Source organism: Pholis gunnellus (genome assembly GCF_910591455.1).
Source record: "Pholis gunnellus genome assembly, chromosome: 5".
Classification (NCBI taxonomy): domain Eukaryota; kingdom Metazoa; phylum Chordata; class Actinopteri; order Perciformes; family Pholidae; genus Pholis; species Pholis gunnellus.
The window spans coordinates 4,495,062-4,514,377 of record NC_136531.1 but is presented as its reverse complement, the minus strand read 5'-3'; the positions used below and the strand labels follow the sequence as shown (position 1 = coordinate 4,514,377).

Sequence of the window (19,316 nt, the reverse complement as noted above, 5' to 3'; positions counted from 1 at the left end):
CAAGAGATAGTTGAAGCACATAACTCCCAGAGAGGAAATGAATCAGGTTAAATACATTAAATAGATATTTATGCCGAACATAAACGTGATAAATGGTTCGGTTTCATGAAAATCTTCAAAGTTATAACTGTCTAACTTCAGCCCTACCATGTGCTACCTGCAGGTTCACTGTATTCCATAAAAACATTTTTACCTTTGTGATGTGTTCAGATAAATCAACAAGATGTCTGATATGAATCATATGCATTGGATCAACTTGTACTTAACTTATGTCCTTGACAGGCTTTGGGGTGTGTATGGGAGAGACAACTGGGACAAATATGATGAGGGTCACATGACTGACTCTAGGCAAAAAGCCAGACTACTCCGTGTAAACCAGAGGGAGGAAACACAACCTCACCAGTTAAGAGGCGGAGCTACACTGTGAAGATAATAGCTTCAACGTCACACTCCAGAAACGAAAGTTAAGTTTGTCAGAGTGGCAGACACACTGCAGTAAAGACAAGTCTCTGCTTTTCTCTCAAAGAAAAGTCAAAGTGACTTCATCAGGTCTTTCTCAACAACACAGCAGAGTCTCTTCCAAACACTGGTGAGTACAGCTGATCATATTTACACTTTCAACAAGATAAGATAAGATAATCCTTTATTAGTCCCGCAGTGGGGAAATGTACAGGATCACAGTAGCAAAGTGGACAGTGCACACAAGATACATAGTAAAAAACAAGAGCAACAGTAATATAACTATTAAATTAAGTAAAACAATAATTCACAATAAACTCAAAAATTAAAATAAAGAATATTATATATACAGACAGAGTATTTTGTATTGCACAGATTATTAGTGTTTTTTGGTGTTGTGTTGTGTGGTCAGCACAGCTGGTTGTGCAGCCTGACAGCAGCTGAAGGAGCTGCACAGAGCTGCCAGGGCGTCCTGTATGGGGTGGGAGGTGTTGCTCATCAGGGATGATAGCTTAGCCATCATCCTCCTGTCTCCCACCACCTCCACCGTATCCAGTGGACACCCCAGCACACTGCTGGCCTTCTTAATAAGTTTGTTCAGTCTGTTCCTGTCAGCCGTCGAGATGCTGCCGCCCCAGCAGACCACTCCATAGAAGATGGCTGATGCCACCACGGAGTCAAAGAAGGTCCTCAGGAGTGCTCCCTGCATTCCAAAAGACCTGAGTCTCCTCGGCAGATAGAGTCTGCTCTGACCCTTTTTATAAAGTGCATGTGTGTGGTCAGTCCAGTCCAGTTTATTGTTCAAGTGAACACCCAGGTACTTATAAGATCTCACAATCTTAATGTCCTATCCCTGGATGTTCACTGGCATCGGAGGAGAGCGTTTACCCCGGCGGAAGTCCAACACCAGCTCTTTGGTTTTACCAGAGTTGATCTGGAGGCGGTTCTGCTGGCACCATCCTATAAAGTCCTGGTTCAGTTCCCTGTATATAAATGAAGCCGACGATTGCAGAGTCATCTGAGAACTTTTGCAGGTGGCAGTTAGGAGAGTTGTGTGTGAAGTCCGAGGTGTAGATGGTGAAGACGGTTGGTGAGGTAGTCCAGGATCCATGCAGTGAGGTGGTGGTCCACCCCGGTCTGCTCCAGCTTGTCCCTCAGAAGCAAAGGATGGATGGTGTTGAAGGCACGAGAGAAATCAAAAAACATGATTCTCACAGTGCTTCCAGCCGTTTCCAGGTGAGAAAGGCATCTGTGTAGCAGGTAGATGACAGTGTCATCCACCCCGATGCCAGATTGATAGGCGAACTGGAGTGGGTCCAGAGATGAGCTCACCAGGGGGCGGAGATGCCCAAGGACCAGCCTCTCTAGCGTCTTCATCAGGTGGGATATTAACGCCACCTGAAGCTGTTGAAGTCCTTGGGTCGCGGGGTCTTTGGGACTGGTACCACGCAGGATGTTTTCCACAGCTGTGGTACTCACTCCAGCTTCAAGCTCAAGTTGAAGACGTGCTCCACTATCCCACACAGCTGGTCTGCAGTGGACCTGAGGAGCCTTGAGCTGATGCCGTCTGGACCCGTAGCCTTTCTCAACAGCTGATCATATTTACACTTTCAAAAACCAGGAGTAACACAAAACTTAAACTTTACTCAGGCAGGAAGTTCCACTCTTTTCACTTCATACTTGATCAATTGTTCACAATATAACTTGTCTGTTTGTCCACAGTCCCACTATACAGTAACTCACTTTAACAGCTTTGAACATTCTCAGGACTTTAGGAACTTGTAGCTGAATCTCTGTGGTTTGAACTTTAGTCTCACTCCTCCTTTCCTGCTATTATTACTGTTCACTGATCACTTCCTTTATTCCTCTTGTTGTTTCACATTAAAAGTTTTCTACCAGTGGGAGGCTCTTAATGTGAAGCAGCTAGAGGAAATGTGTTAGCAGTGCTGTTCTTCAACACAAATCAGACTTATTCTGTGCTGCTTTGCAAGAGTAGCAAGCTTGAACTTGTCAGCACGGCTTTGATCTTGGTGGCTTACTTAAAAGTTAAAAGATATAAAAAGAATCACACTTGATTCCTTTTTAAACAAATAATTAAACTCTATTTTGAATAAAATGTTTTTCTTTTCTTCCACTCTATGTGTAGATATGGCTGCTGCAAACTATCTGTCATCTGAAGATCAGTTTCTGTGCTCCATCTGTCTGGATGTGTTCACTGATCCAGTCACCATACCATGTGGACACAACTTCTGCAAAGACTGCGTTAATGAACACTGGAATGCCAACGACCAGCACATGTGTCCATTGTGTACAAAGGTTTTCAAGACAAGACCTGAGCTGCACGTCAACACTTTCATCTCTGAGATGGTTGCTCAGTTCAGACAGTCAGCTCAACAGAAAACCAGCAGCTCAGAGCAACAAGAGTCCAAACCAGGAGAAGTTCCCTGTGACGTCTGCACTGGAACCAAACTGAAGGCCCTGAAGTCCTGCCTGGTGTGTCTTGCCTCCTACTGTGAGACTCACCTGGAGCCTCATCTGACAGCTTCACGTCTGAAAAGACATCAGCTGATCGACCCTGTGGAGAACCTGGAAGACAGGATGTGTATGAAGCACGATAAACCTCTGGAGCTGTTCTGTAAGACCGACCAGACATGTGTCTGCATGCTCTGCACTGTTTTAGATCACAAGACGCATGAGTTTGTTCCTCTGAAAGAAGAATGTGAAGGAAAGAAGGTCGAGCTGAAGAAGACAGAGGCTGAATTTCAGCAGATGATCCAGAAGAGACGACTGAAGATTCAGGAGATCAAACACTCAGTCGACCTCAGTGAGAAAGATGCAGACAGAGAGAAAGCAAAAGGTGTTCAGGTCTTCACTGCTCTGAAGGAGTCTGTTGAGAGAAGACTGAATGAGCTCATTAAAACAATAGAAGAGAAGCAGAGAACGACAAAGAAACAGGCTGAAGACTCCATCAAAGAGCTGGAACAGGAAATCTCTGAGCTGATGAAGAGAAGCACTGAGGTGGTTCAGCTCTCACTCTCTGAAGACCACCTCCATCTTCTCCAGAGTGTTCAGTCCTCAAATATCCACCACCCGCCACCCACCAAGGACCGGACGAAGGTCAGTGCCCATCCAGCATCATATGAGGGGACTGTGGTGAAAGCTGTAGTTCAGCTGGAGGAGACGCTCAGTAAAAAGATGAAGAAGCTGGTTAAAGCTGAGCTGAAGAGGATCCAGAAGTTTGCAGTGGATGTGACTCTTGATCCTGATACAGCTCATCCTGAACTCATCTTGTCTGATGATGAAAAACAAGTGAAACATGGTGACGTGAAGAAGAATCTCCCAAACAACCCAGAGAGATTTTCTTACTGTAATGTTGTTTTAGGAAAGCAAAGTTTCTCTTCTGGCAGATTTTATTTTGAGGTTCAAGTTAAAGGAAAGACTAAATGGACTTTAGGAGTGGCCAGAGAGTCGGTCAAAAGGAAAGAAAACATCCCACCGAGTCCTCAGAATGGTTACTGGACTGTATTGTTGAGAAATGGAAATGAGTACAAAGCTCTTGCTCAGTCCCATTTCAGTCTCTCTCTGAAGACTCAGCCTCAGAAGGTGGGGGTGTTTGTGGATTATGAGGAGGGTCTGGTCTCCTTCTATGACGTAGATGCTGCAGCTCTTATCTACTCCTTCACTGGCTGCTCCTTCACTGAGAAACTCTTCCCATTCTTCAGTCCCTGTAGGAATGATGGTGGTAAAAACGCTGCACCTCTGATCATCACTCCTGTCAGAGTAAACTGATCACTTATCCCACTTCATTCAGAGGAACATATTCAGCCTCAACCCTGTGTGCTCTACATCTTATTTTCTACAGAATCTGGTAACAGTAGGGATGCACAGATACTGTGATCATGTACTCGTACACCTGCAGCCACTTTCCCTGTAAGTCTCCTTCACATTAATTAGTTTAGCAGTGAGGTTGTCAGCTGTGTGTCTGTCTGGCATTATCTGTCAGGGTTTCCACCAGTGTATTGCAAGCCTGGCTTAACGTTAGCCAGTGTTCTGTGTGTGTGTGTGTGTGATGATGCTACAACTCCTCAAGACTCTAGCCACATTTATGTGACTTGCATGCAAGGCTGATGATAGTGTGGGGTGTTAGCCCCGAAGCTAATTATTAACACGGTTAATCATTAACCTCGCTACAGCAAACTCTGCTGTTTGTTTCAGGAAAACACAAAGTTGAATGTTAAAATGTAGCAACAGCATCATGATACAGTCAGAAAGGAAGGAACAGAATTTAAGAAATCTGTAAATATATGATTGTTGAATAAAAACTTCAAAATAAAGTAGTTGTTGAACACAAGGTCTGAGTTAGCTTTGACTTGAGCACTAAACACTGACGTTGTATTTTATTACAAATGTATTGTGAGTCCTGTGATTGCTGCTTCACAATAAAAGCTTCTTGTATAAGACTTTGACTGGAAATGTTGTAATGATTGACACTCAAACCATAACTCAACAAGTAGAAATTACTCAAAAAAATCATCAACCAGTCAGAAACTGGAGGTTCTGAATCAGTTAATAGACTTCACAAGACTCATGTTTCAGGAGTGTGTTGGTCCTCCGCCCACAGTGACAAAAGGCTAAAGTGTTACTCCTAACACAGTTTGTCGTTCAAAATAATTAAACTCAAATTTTAATGCATTTAGTTTTATAATGTTCGTACAAAATATTTGTAACCCTTCAAATGCTCTGAAATCATGAGTCGGCTGATGAGAACGCTCCAAAGTCATAAACAATTGAATCTTTGTCTTCACTGCCATCTAGTGAATAAAACAGAAATGCACCAAAGAACCACTGAATGCAGCGCAAAGTTTGACCGTTTATTTTTTGTGGGACATCGCAAGGCATTGTGGGATTCCAGGCAATGCAAGACAGACGGGCGACGCAGAAACTTGAGGGGTCGGAAGTGGCAAAATATGAAATTGATGCAAACAACACAGTTATTTTGCCTGAACATTTTACAAAGACAAAGAGAAAGTGATGCAGCAGCAGGACAAGAAGTTTAGTGTTTACCTGCTGTGGATGAATCTCTCTGTAGGAGAAGATCTTTGCTGTAGTTTCTAGGACGTCTCTTTTGTTTGTCCTGTGAGATTATAATTACAGAAATGAAGACACGACCTGTTTTAAAATGTTGTAGGATGACTATTTTAAATGTTTTCTCACTAGAAGCTACTTTCTAAATATCGATGACACGTGCACAGAGACGAGCAACAATTGGAGGAGGCGTGATGTCATTTAAAATAAACTCACAAGACAACTTCAGAATTTGTTCACATTTTTTATTTTCCTAAAGAGGGTCGTCCTCTTTAAAATGACAAAACAAAACTTTTCATCACTTTTTCAAAAGTGTTTCCAAGTCGAGAACGAACAGAAAGACGACTGATAACAAAAAGAAAACAATAAATACCTTGTGAAGCATCCGAGCAAAGAGAAGATTCCTGTTTCTGTAACTTTCCACGACTGATATCATAAGAACCATGAAGATGGTTGGTACAAACATGTCAGACGGTGTAATCCTGGTACATGATGCCGTCAGGACGTGTGCTACACCACCCTGAAGGAAGGAGCTGATTCATGTTAACACCCGGTCCACTTAATGAGTACATACCTAATGATGGTGAAGTGGGGACGGGCTCTTGTGTTTCTCTGGCCGTTATGATCCAGATACTCTTAATACCCCAAAACGGGTAATTTAGGTAAAAAAACAAAACACTACTGTCATGGATAAAGCAGGAATAAAAAACTAATTCCACTTCAAGCAGTGATGGACGTCGGCCGGAGTGATGGAGGCCGAGGCGTTGGCAGGGTCGTCATGGAAGGTCCACATGAGGAAGAGGAAGGGGAGGAAGAGGAGGGTGATGGTTTGCGGGTTGTCTCCTCCTGGTCCTCATTCTATATCGTCCTCGCTCAGACTCTGTGCACTCACAATACGCTGCAGGACAGGAGCAGAAAACAAACCGTGATTTTAAACTGTTGTTGTTCTTGTTTCTGTGTGGAGAACAGAAGGACTCATGGAGATCCACATGGAGAATAAAGAGAAGTGTTGGGCCTACCTGGCTGATGCTGGGCAGTTTGGTGAGCAGCATCTGGAAGACGGGCGGAGGCAGAGTCTGCTGCAGCACCTGCAGCAGCTGCTGAGGCTGACCACACACGGCGATGGCGTTGGTCAGGTGGTCCACACCTTTCTCATAGTCTCCTGTGGAGCGAAGCACAAAGACCAGACGTGAAGTGTAAAGACACCATTACGGACTCCACAGAGACCAGAGGAAAGACTTTGACAGAACTCACTGCTGCCTGGAATAAGACTGAGAAACAATAAAATCAAACTGTGACTGTAAAGAAGGTGTTGGTGTGAGGAGGTGTTACCCTGAGCCAGCAGCTCCTCCCCCAGCTGGATCTCCTCCAGGAAGAACTTCTGCACCGCCTCAGCGTCCTTCAGGTCCGGGAGCTGGAGGACAAACAACGGTCAGCCACCGGAAGTAAAACTCTTCTCTCTGGTTTTCACCGTTTCTTTTTGGGGTCTCTGTGGTCAGACCTCACAGGAAGTCATCATACGGTGATCAGTAATGAGTTCTGATCTGTGAGCCAGTTAAACTTCATCTGCATGCTGGGACCCTCCTTCAATCACAATCATCCAATAAGGAGCCAGATAAAAGCAAACAGCTGATCACTGAATTCCTCTTTAAAATAAAAGTATGTAGTGGGTGACTGTTAAAGTAGATTCATTATCATATTCTTTCATTTCTATGTTTACATGATACATCTTAAAGCCCGTTGTCATCAAACTGTCAGAATAAAACAGGAATTGAAGATGTGCTGACTTCAGAATAAAAGCCTAACAATTATGCTTACTGCTTCTACTAGAATTATTATTAGGGCCCGAGCAACCGACGAAGTCGGGCCACGAGGACCCTATTGAAACTGGTGTGTTTATTATTATTCTGCAAATGCATCGCCTTTTTGGGGGCTTTATCATATCTGAAAACTTACCAGAGTTGGAAAGCATATCAGGACTGGTGAAAAATTTGATATTTTATGTGTCGCACACTCGAGTATGACAAAATTGCTCGCTAGCGCCCCCTACAAGTTTGAACGGCGGCGCCTCTCACCAAGTACGTCCGATTTACTTGAAATTCGACACACACGTCCAGCTCCGCCTACTCTCAAAAAAAGCCAATAAGACCTGTAACTTCTGCCTCCCAAAATATTCCACCATTTTGAATTTTGTGAAAAACTACTTCTTGCAAAGTTCTCCTACAAGCTGGGTTTGATTGGTACCACATTTGCAATGGATCATTATTGGGTCTGTGTCATCATAAGTTACGAAAAACTTGTTGATATCTCTTTGCATTAAGAATATATGGACCAATGAACTTCATAGGGGCGTGGCCTTCTACAGCAATATATATAACTTCAAAACCATGTGGCCTATCATCACATAATCGGCTGCATATGTCCACATTGTGTCCTGTAATATAGCTTCAAATTTGTCTTCCATACAACCACTAGAAAGCAATACAGTTATATGCCGTTTCTTTTGCATTTTTAGGCATTTTTCATTGTTTTCATGCATTGTAATTTAACAAACTCCTCCCACAGAATTTATGCGATTTACTTCAAATTTTGTCAGGATGATCTGAAGACTTTAATGGTGAACATTTTCTAAAATGGTCTACTGCATTTGAACGACCTGGATTTTATGTGGTGCCCATTTCGTGCCCATTTCGTGCCCATTTCGTGCCATTCGCCATTAAAGAGGAAGTTGTTGTAACTCCAAGGTACTTTATTCAATCTGACCCAAACTTCTTATGCATGACACTGGTCAAGTTTTGAGCACATTTCCATGCCAAAATGTTCACAAAGTCATAGCGCCACCTACTGGCAAAAGGAAATGACAAGTTTTATACTTTGATGTACTTCTCCTAGGAAGTTGCCCAGATCAGTCTCAAATTTGGTAAGGTAAGCCGTGAGTTGTTGTTAAACGCTGTTGCCGTGGCAACGCGTCATTCACCATGAAAAAGGACGCTTATTTTTCTGTGGTTTAGGATGATCAACAAGCCTTGGAACTTTGCACAGGTGTCATAGGTGATGGAAATAAATATTTCATATGGCTTTTTGGCTTAATTTCCTCGACAGCGCACCCTACAAATATTCAAAAACACAGCCCAGCGCTATGGTTGACCTACATGTATGAAATTTGGCAGGCACATGTATCACATGGAAACTTTAAAATAGTATCTCGAAAATATGCTCTAAAATGAGCAGGAATTCGGCCATTTTGATTTTTGTGTACATTTTCCCTTGATTTCTAGTCACTGTACTTTAATGAACTTCTCCTATGGACTTTGTCGGATCCACTTCAAATTTGGTCATTACAATCTAAAGACCTTTGCAATTAAAAGTTATTCAAAGCTTTACACTTGATGGAATGGCGTAGCTGTGGCGGGGCGGCTATTTTACGTGATTCGCCATTAAACAACAAGCTGGTTTAACTCCACTGGACTTGCTCAAATCTGTCCCAAACTTGCCATCCTTGATAACATTCGTGGCTTGAGGATGTCTACAAGCCAATTTTCACTCGTAGTCATAGCGCCACCTACTGGCAACAGGAAGACAGCGTTAAAAGACAAAAATAATCAGATTTACATGACTTTTACATGATGTGGTCTACACTTGATATAGAGCAACATAATGCAAGTTTGAGCATGTTATCTAGTGCCACATAGTGATAACAGGAACTGGTGGAATATTTGCACTACATAATTTCCAGTGTCACACAGTCCACACGGGTAAAATACGTTTAACTCCGGTTCGCATTGTCCGATGGTTGAAGACATTCGCGACCCGCACATCGCTGCGTGCAGCTTTAATTATTATTATTATTATCAGTTATATAGCACACAGTGTTAATGTAAATGTTAGAGGATTTTGTAAAGAAAAAATAAACAAAATGTTACTGATAGTAATAATATTTATTTTATGGTGACTGTTATTTCATCAAGTAAGACTATCAAACTTTAGAGTCACTGAGTAATATTTGACTATTTCAAAACTTAGTTTCCTCCCCACACCATACAGCTCACTGATCTGAATTGATTGACAGGTGATAACAGGATGTGGTACAACAGGTTTGTGCTCACCTTTGCCATACCTGCCCTCTCTTTGGCTGCCGTCTGCTTTCTCCGCCCTGCGACAGAAACACAAAGAAAAACACCATGTACAGTCAGAGTACAAATGATCACCTTTTTACTAAATTAAAGACCAAGAAATAGTTGAAGCACATAACTCCCCATAACAACAAACTTTGTTTTGTGTCATGATTTTAACTGTTGAAACGGTTAACTTCAGCCCTACCATGTGCTACCTGCAGGTTCACTGTATTTCATAAAATCATTTTTACCTTTGTGATGTGTTCAGATAAATCAACAAGATGTCTGATATGAATCATATGCATTGGATCAACTTGTACTTAACTTATGTCCTTGACAGGCTTTGGGGTGTGTATGGGAGAGACAACTGGGACAAATATGATGAGGGTCACATGACTGACTCTAGGCAAAAAGCCAGACTACTCCGTGTAAAGAGGGAGGAAACACAACCTCACCAGATAAGAGGCGGAGCTACACTGTGAAGATAAGAGCTTCAACGTCACACTCCAGAAATGAAAGTTAAGTTTGTCAGAGTGGCAGACACACTGCAGTAAAGACAAGTCTCTGTTTTTCTCTCAAAGAAAAGTCAAAGTGACTTCATCAGGTCTTTCTCAACAACACAGCAGAGTCTCTTCCAAACACTGGTGAGTACAGCTGATCATATTTACACTTTCAACAACCAGGATTAACACAAAACTTTAACTTTACTCAGGCAGGAAGTTCCACTCTTTTCACTTCATACTTGATCAATTGTTCACAATATAACTTGTCTGTTTGTCCACAGTCCCACTATACAGTAACTCACTTTAACAGCTTTGAACATTCTCACGACTTTAGGAACTTGTAGCTGAATCTCTGTGGTTTTAACTTTTGTCTCACTAATACTTTCCTGCTATTATTGCTGTTCACTGATCGCTTCCCTTATTGCCTCTTGTTGTTCCACATTAAAGGTTTCCTACCAGTGAACCAGCTGGAGGCTCTTAATGTGAGGCAGCCAGAGGAAATGTGTTAGCAGTGCTGTTCTTCAATACAAATCAGACTTATTCTATGCTGCTTTGCAAGAGTAGCAAGATTGAACTTGTCAGCACGACTTTGATCTTGGTTGCTTACTTAAAAGATATAAAAAGAATCACACTTGTTTCCTTTTTAAACAAATAATTAAACAGTATTTTGAATAAAATGTTTTTCTTTTCTTCCACACTATGTGTAGATATGGCTGCTGCAAACTATCTGTCATCTGAAGATCAGTTTCTGTGCTCCATCTGTCTGGATGTGTTCAATGATCCAGTCAGCACATCATGTGGACACAACTTCTGCAAAGACTGCATCACTGAACACTGGAATACCAACGACCAGCACATGTGTCCATTGTGTACTAAGGTTTTCAAGACAAGACCTGAGCTGCAAGTCAACACTTTCATCTCTGAGATGGTTGCTCAGTTCAGACAGTCAGCTCAACAGAAAGCCAGCAGCTCAGAGCAACAAGAGTCCAAACCAGGAGAAGTTCCCTGTGACTTCTGCAGTGGAACCAAACTGAAGGCCCTGAAGTCCTGCCTGGTGTGTCTGGCCTCCTACTGTGAGACTCACCTAGAGCCTCATCTGACAATGTCAGGCCTGAGAAGACATCAGCTGATCGACCCTGTGGAGAACCTGGAAGACAGGATGTGTATGAAGGCTGAAATTCAGCAGATGATCCAGAAGAGACGACTGAAGATTCAGGAGATCAAACACTCAGTCGACCTCAGTCAGGAAGATGCAGACAGAGAGAAAGCAGAAGGTGTTCAGGTCTTCACTAATCTGAAGGAGTCTGTTGAGAGAGGCATGAATGAGCTCATCAAAACAATAGAAGAGAAGCAGAAAATGACAAAGAAACAGGCTGAAGACTCCATCAAAGAGCTGGAACAGGAAATCTCTGAGCTGATGAAGAGAAGCGCTGAGGTGGTTCAGCTCTCACTCTCTGAAGACCACCTCTATCTTCTCCAGAGTGTCCAGTCCTCAAACATCGACCATCCACCAACCACCATGGACTGGACAAAGGTCAGCATCACTCTAGCATCGTATGACGGGACTGTGGTCAGAGCTGTGGCTCAGCTGGAGGAGACGTTCAGTAAAAAGATAAAGAAGCTGGTTGAAGCTGAGCTGAAGAGGGTCCAGAAGTTTGCAGTGGATGTGACTCTTGATCCTGATACAGCTCATCCTGAACTCATCCTGTCTGCTGATGGGAAACAAGTCAAACGTGGTGATGTGAAGAAGAATCTCTCAGACAATCCCGAGAGATTTTCTCTCGAACCCTGTGTTTTAGGGAAGCAGAGTTTCTCTTTTGGCAGATTTTACTTTGAGGTTGAAGTTAAAGGAAAGACTGAGTGGGATTTAGGAGTGGCCAGAGAGTCGATCAACAGGAAGGAACTCATCGCAATGAACCCTCAGAATGGTTACTGGACTGCATGGTTGACAAATGGAAATGAGTACAGAGCTCTTGATGCACCGTCAGTTCCTCTCTCTCTGAAGTCTCAGCCTCAGAAGGTTGGGGTGTTTGTGGATTATGAGGAGGGTCTGGTCTCCTTCTATGCCGTAGATGCTGCAGCTCTTATCTACTCCTTCACTGGCTGCTCCTTCACTGAGAAACTCTTCCCATACTTCAGTCCTAGTCATAAATATGGTGGTAAAAACGCTGCACCTCTGATCATCTCTCCTGTCAGAGTAAATTAATCATTCTCTTTTTCATGTCATGATTTCATTCATTAAAGGGAATAAATGTACATATTTTATATGTACTCTAACTTTAAATGTTATCTTCTACAGAATCGGTTTACTGTGGTGATTAATTTACACTTCATTAAGACTTTTAATTATATGTATCCCGTTACATAATCTATGTCTTCATCTCTTAAGCTCTGCATCATGACACATTATATGGAGAAAATCTATTCAAACTTTTTTTAAACCCACAGACTTTTATTTTCACTCTAAAGACACAAAATACTTGAAGCTGAAGTTTGACTTTGAGTAATTCAGCAAAACGAATTATATCTGATGTGCAGAAATGGAAAACATATTGCTGAATATTTCATTTAGTCATAAAGCTTCATTTAAGAGAAAGGCCTTTTACATTCCTATAGTGTTTACAGAATGCAGTCTGTGTTGTTGTTATATTGGCATAAACAGTTAACGAATGAAGTGGTTTAAATTATTACTGGTCACTTTGGCCAATTTTGATTTGTTTTGTGAATATTGGTAAGACGACTTATGAATTAAAAAAAACTGATTGTCAACAAAAACAAATGAGTTGTTGAACACAAGGCCTGAGTAATGAGTTGACTTGAGCATCGAACACTGAACAGAAATGCCTGGTTTACACACAAGTTGTGTTTTTTTCATGAATCAAACTGTCCAATAGTTTATATAAGTACATCTGGAACCATTAGTCAATTGACAGAAAATTAATAGGAAATTATTTTGATGGTTTAAGTAATTTTTGCTGCTTTTCCTTTTCACAATGTTAATAATATTAATGTATTATTTATTAATAATCTTGAGGTTTGGACTGCTGGGGGAACAAAGCAAACATTGTGAAAGTGTCACTTTGGGTTTCTGGGTATTTGTGACGGCATTTCTCACTATTTTCACTGTTTTTAAAAAGCCGAACAGACAATTGAGTAATGAAGAAAATAATCAACAGATTAATCCATAATGAAAAACATCACTAGTTAATAGTTTAAAATGAGCTCCACCTCAACCAACTACAACAGAAAAATCCTGCTTTTACATTAAGATTAAGGATGATTACATGCTTATAGTGTCTACAGAATACAGTATGTCTCATTATAATACTGGACATAAAAGGTTAATGTGTTATTTTCTACTTGGTTTGATTACTGGTCACTTTGGCGATTTTTGTTTTGTTTTGTACAAATGTATTGTGAGTCCTGTGACTGCTGCTTCACAATAAAAGCTTCTTGTACTTTGACTGGAAACATTGTAATGATTGACACTCAAACCATAACTCAACAAGTGGAAATTACTCAAAAAAATCATCAACCAGTCAGAAACTGGAGGTTCTGAATCAGTTAATAGACTTCACAAGACTCGTGTTTCAGAAGGTTGTTGGTCCTCCGCCCACAGTGACAAAAGGCTAAAGTGTTACTCCTAACACAGTTTGTCGTTCAAAATAATTGAACTCAAATTGAATGCATTTAGTTTTATAATGTTCATGCAAAATATTTGTAACCCTTCAAATGCTCTGAAATCATGAGTCGGCTGATGTGAACGCTCCAAAGTCATAAACAATTGAATCTTTGTCTTCACTGCCATCTAGTGAATAAAACAGAAATGCACCAAAGAACCACTGAATGCAGCGCAAAGTTTGACCGTTTATTTTTTGTGGGAAATCGCAAGGCATTGTGGGATTCCAGGCAATGCAAGACAGACGGGCAACGCAGAAACTTGAGGGGTCGGAAGTGGCAAAATCTGAACGTGATGCAAACAACAGTGATTTTGCCTGAACATTTTACAAAGACAAAGAGAAAGTGATGCAGCAGCAGGACAAGAAGTTTAGTGTTTACCTCCACTTCAAATTTGGTCAGTACAATCTAAAGACCGTTGCAATTAAATTGTACTCAAAGCTTTATGTTTGATGGAATGGCGTAGCCTTGGAGTGGCGGCCATCTTACGTGATTCGCCATTAAACAACAAGCTGGTTTAACTCCACTGGACTTGCTCAAATCTGTCCCACACTTGCCATACTTGATAACAGTCATGGCCTGAGGATGCCTACTAGCCAATTTCCACTCATAGTCATAGCGCCACCTACTGGCAACAGGAAGTCAGCGTTATGTGACAAACGGAATCCGAGTTACATGACATTTACATGATGTGGTCTACACTTGATATAGAGCAACATAATGCATGTTTAAGCGTGTTATCTGGCGCCACATAGTGGATACAGGAACTGGTGGAATATTCACACTACATATTTTTGTCATGTTTTTAACTATTCCTTTAAAAGTTAAAGTAACCTTGGTTGAAGTTATTCAATCCCTGACAGCTGACTTGTCTCTATTGTCTCTCTGTATCCTGTATATGCAGAGAGGTAATTAATCAGGCTAAATACATTGAATAGATATGCATGCCAAACATAAAAGTTATGACAAATAGTTCGGTTTCATGAAAATCTTCAAAGTTATAACTGTTAACTTCAGCCCTACCATGTGCTACCTGCAGGTTCACTGTATTTCATAAAATCATTTTTACCTTTGTGATGTGTTCAGATAAATCAACAAGATGTCTGATATGAATCATATGCATTGGATCAACTTGTACTTAACTTACTTTGACAGGCTTTGGGGTGTGTATGGGAAAGACAACTGGGACAAATATGATGAGGGTCAGATGACTGACTGTCGGCAAAAAGCCAGACTACTCCGTATAAACCAGAGGGAGGAAACAAAACGTCATCAGTTAAGAGGCGGAGCTACACTGTGAAGAGAGGAGCGTCAACGTCACACTCCAGAAATGAGAGTTACGTTTGTCAGAGTGGCAGACACACTGCAGTAAAGACAAGTCTCTGCTTTTCTCTCAAAGAAAAGTCAAAGTGACTTCATCAGGTCTTTCTCAACAACACAGCAGAGTCTCTTCCAAACACTGGTGAGTACAGCTGATCATATTTACACTTTCAACAACCAGGATTAACACAAAACTTTAACTTTACTCAGGCAGGAAGATCCACTCTTTTCACTTCTTACTTGATAAATTGTTCACAATATGACTCTGTCTGTTTGTCCACAGTCCCACTATACAGTAACTCACTTTAACAGCTTTGAACAGTCTCAGGACTTTAGGAACTTGTAGCTGAATCTCTGTGGTTTGAACTTTAGTTTCACTCCTACTTTCCTGCTATTATTACTGTTCATTGATCGCTTCCTTTATTGCCTTTTGTTGTTTCACATTAAAGGTTTCCTACCAGTGAACCAGCAGGAGGCTCTTATTGTGAAGCAGCCAGAGGAAATGTGTTAGCAGTGCTGTTCTTCAATACAAATTAGACTTATTCTGTGTTGCTTTGCAAGAGTAGCAAGCTTGAGCTTGTGAGCACAACTTTGATCTTGGTTTCTTACTTAAGTTTGAACTCTATTTTGAATGAAATGTGTTTCTTTTCTTCCACACTATGTGTAGATATGGCTGCTGCAAACTATCTGTCATCTGAAGATCAGTTTGTGTGCTCCATCTGTCTGGATGTGTTCACTGATCCAGTCACCATACCATGTGGACACAACTTCTGCAAAAACTGCATCACTGAACACTGGAATACTAGTGACAGATGCCAGTGTCCCATGTGTAAAGAGGTTTTCAACACAAGACCGGATTTGAGGGTCAACACTTTCATCTCTGAGATGGTTGTTCAGTTCAGACAGTCAGCTCAACAGAAAGCCAGCAGCTCAGAGCAACAAGAGTCCAAACCAGGAGAAGTTCCCTGTGACGTCTGCACTGAAACCAAACTGAAGGCCCTGAAGTCCTGCCTGGTGTGTCTGGCCTCCTACTGTGAGACTCACCTGGAGCCTCATCTGACAGCTTCACGTCTGAAAAGACATCAGCTGATCGACCCTGTGGAGAACCTTGAAGACAGGATGTGTACGAAGCACGATAAACCTCTGGAGCTGTTCTGTAAGACCGACCAGACATGTGTCTGCATGCTCTGCCCCATTTTAGATCATAAGACGCACGAGTTTGTTCCTCTGAAAGAAGAATATGAAGGACAGAAGGTGGAGCTGAAGAAAACAGAGGCTGAAATTCAGCAGATGATCCAGAAGAGACGACTGAAGATTCAGGTGATCAAACACTCAGTCGACCTCAGTGAGAAAGATGCAGACAGAGAGATAGCAGAAGGTGTTCAGGTCTTCACTGCTCTGAAGGAGTCTGTTGAGAGAGGCCAGGTCAATCTCATCGTCACAATCAAAGCGAAGCAGAAAAGACAAGAGAAACAGGCCGAAGCTTTCATCAAGGAACTGGAACAGGAAATCTCTGAGCTGATGAAGAGAAGCACTGAGGTGGTTCAGCTCTCACTCTCTGAAGACCACCTCCATCTTCTCCAGAGTGTTCAGTCCTCAAACATCCACCATCCACCACCCACCAAGGACTGGACAAAGGTCAGCATCCGCCCATCATATGAGCCGACTGTGGTGAGAGCTGTGTCTCAGCTGGTGAAGACGCTCAGTAAAAAGATAAAGACGCTGGCTAAAGCTGAGCTGAAGAGGGTCCAGAAGTTTGCAGTGGATGTGACTCTTGATCCTGATACAGCTCATCCTCAACTCATCTTGTCTGATGATGGGAAACAAGTACATACTGGTAAGGTACTGCAATATCTCCCCAACAATCCAGAGAGATTTTCTCTTAATGCCTGTGTTTTAGGAACACAGGGTTTCTCTTCAGAAAGTTTTTACTACGAGGTTCAAGTTAAAAAAATGCCTGAGTGGGATTTAGGAGTGGTCAGAGAGTCAATCAACAGGAATGAAGGCATCACACTGAGTCCTGAGGCTGGTTTCTGGACCATATGGTTGAGAAATGGAAATAAGTACGAAGCTCTTGATGACCCTGCAGTTCCTCTCCCTTTGAAGACTCAGCCTCAGAAGGTGGGGGTGTTTGTGGATTATGAGGAGGGTCTGGTCTCCTTCTATGACGTAGATGCTGCAGCTCTTATCTACTCCTTCACTGGCTGCTCCTTCACTGAGAAACTCTTCCCGTACTTTGGTCCCTGTCCTAATCGTGGTGGTAAAAACTCTGCACCTCTGATCATCTCTCCTGTCGGAGTAAACTGATCACTTATCCCACTTCATTCAGAGGAACATATTCAGCCTCAACCCTGTGTGCTCTACATCTTATTTTCTACAGAATCTGGTAACAGTAGGGATGCACAGATACTGTGATCATGTACTCGTACACCTGCAGCCACTTTCCCTGTAAGTCTCCTTCACATTAATTAGTTTAGCAGTGAGGTTGTCAGCTGTGTGTCTGTCTGGCATTATCTGTCAGGGTTTCCACCAGTGTATTGCAAGCCTGGCGTAACGTTAGCCAGTGTTCTGTGTGTGTGTGTGTGTGTGTGTGTGTGACGATGCTACAACTCCTCAGGACTATAGCAAAGTTTATATGTCTTGCATGCCAGCCACCTGCTGATGATAGTGTGGGGTGTTAGCCCCGAAGCTAATTATTAACACGGTTAATCATTAACCTCCCTTCAGCAAACTCTGCTGTTTGTATCAGGAAAACACAAAGTTGAATGTTAAAATGTAGCAACAGCATCATGATACAGTCAGAAAGGAAGGAACATCTGATGACAATTAAGCAGGATGTCAAAGTTATAGCTTGTTCTGAAATTGTATTATTTAGTGCTAATATCGGTAATCAATATCGGCAAGTACCCAAAAGCACTTGTTGAAATGAAAAAGCGGTATCGGTGCATCCCAAGTTTACTGTGGTGATTGATTTACTCTATTTTCATTACATGTATCCCATTACATAGGCAACACGTTTATTTAATACGTTCATCTTTTGGACCCTGCATCATGACTCACGTTCTGTTTAATCTACCGACACATTTATTTTCACTTCCAGAAGAAATCATTGTTTCTAAAGACACCAAATATGTCAAGCTGCAGTTTGAGTAAATTAGCAAAAAACAAAAAGAAATACTGTAAAATATCTTGATTATTTTTATTTGTTTTTCTACCTGATGGGCAGCCGCAGAAAAACATATTGCTGATTATTTCATTGTGTCATGAAGATTAATTTAAGAGTAATGATTATTACATGCTTATAGTGTCTACAGATGAATACTGGTGAGACGGCTTATGAGTGAAAAAAATCTGTAAATATATGATTGTTGAATAAGAACTTCAAAATGAAGTAGTTGTTGAACACAAGGTCTGAGTTAGCTTTGACTTGAGCACTAAACACTGACGTTGTATTTCATTACAAATGTATTGTGAGTCCTGTGACTGCTGCTTCACAATAAAAGCTTCTTGTATAAGACTTTGACTGGAAATGTTGTAATGATTGACACTCAAACCATAACTCAACAAGTAGAAATGACTAAAAAAAATCATCAACCAGTCAGAAACTGGAGGTTCTGAATCAGTTAATAGACTTCACAAGACTCATGTTTCAGGAGTGTGTTGGTCCTCCGCCCACAGTGACAAAAGGCTAAAGTGTTACTCCTAACACAGTTTGTCATTCAAAATAATTAATGCATTTAGTTTTATAATATTCATAATATTCATGCAAAATATTTGTTACCCTTCAAACGCTCTGAAATCATGAGTCGCCTGATGTGAACGCTCCAAAGTCATAAACAATTGAATCTTTGTCTTCACTGCCATCTAGTGAATAAAACAGAAATGCACCAAAGAACCACTGAATGCAGCACAAAGTTTGACCGTTTATGTTCTGTGGGACATCGCAAGGCATTGTGGGATTCCAGGCAATGCAAGACAGACGGACAACGCAGAAACTTGAGGGGTCGGAAGTGGGAAAATCTAAATGTGATGCAAACAACACAGTTATTTTGCCTGAACATTTTACAAAGACAAAGAGAAAGTGATGCAGCAGCAGGACAAGAAGTTTAGTATTTACCTGCTGTGGATGAATCGCTCTGTAGGAGAAGATCTTTGC

General features: G+C 41.6%; 3 protein-coding genes across 3 annotated transcripts; 2 read left to right on the top strand and 1 right to left on the bottom strand.

Annotated features, from left to right (window-relative positions):
* Nucleotides 1–484: 484 nt before the first annotated feature.
* LOC306696323 (uncharacterized protein) lies at nucleotides 485–13,618 on the top strand. Its single transcript, XM_079159908.1, has 6 exons — nucleotides 485–589; nucleotides 2,606–4,245; nucleotides 4,379–4,389; nucleotides 6,509–6,675; nucleotides 6,870–6,989; nucleotides 10,870–13,618. Exons 2-6 carry the CDS (start codon nucleotides 2,608–2,610, stop codon nucleotides 12,366–12,368), a joined length of 3,435 nt encoding a protein of 1,144 aa, XP_079016034.1. The 5' UTR covers nucleotides 485–589; nucleotides 2,606–2,607; the 3' UTR covers nucleotides 12,369–13,618.
* On the bottom strand, nucleotides 5,773–9,978 carry LOC306695571 (mitochondrial import receptor subunit TOM20 homolog). Its single transcript, XM_079158834.1, has 4 exons — nucleotides 9,651–9,978; nucleotides 6,877–6,958; nucleotides 6,564–6,706; nucleotides 5,773–6,442 (listed from the first exon to the last, which is right to left on the bottom strand). Exons 1-4 carry the CDS (start codon nucleotides 9,657–9,659, stop codon nucleotides 6,398–6,400), a joined length of 279 nt encoding a protein of 92 aa, XP_079014960.1. The 5' UTR covers nucleotides 9,660–9,978; the 3' UTR covers nucleotides 5,773–6,397.
* Nucleotides 13,619–15,181: 1,563 nt separating the features above from the next.
* Nucleotides 15,182–18,667, top strand: LOC306695569 (E3 ubiquitin-protein ligase TRIM21-like). The gene is made up of 2 exons (XM_079158832.1): nucleotides 15,182–15,302; nucleotides 15,828–18,667. The coding sequence occupies exon 2, from the start codon at nucleotides 15,830–15,832 to the stop codon at nucleotides 17,465–17,467; it is 1,638 nt and encodes a 545-aa protein (XP_079014958.1). The 5' UTR covers nucleotides 15,182–15,302; nucleotides 15,828–15,829; the 3' UTR covers nucleotides 17,468–18,667.
* The last annotated feature ends 649 nt before the right edge of the window (nucleotides 18,668–19,316 follow it).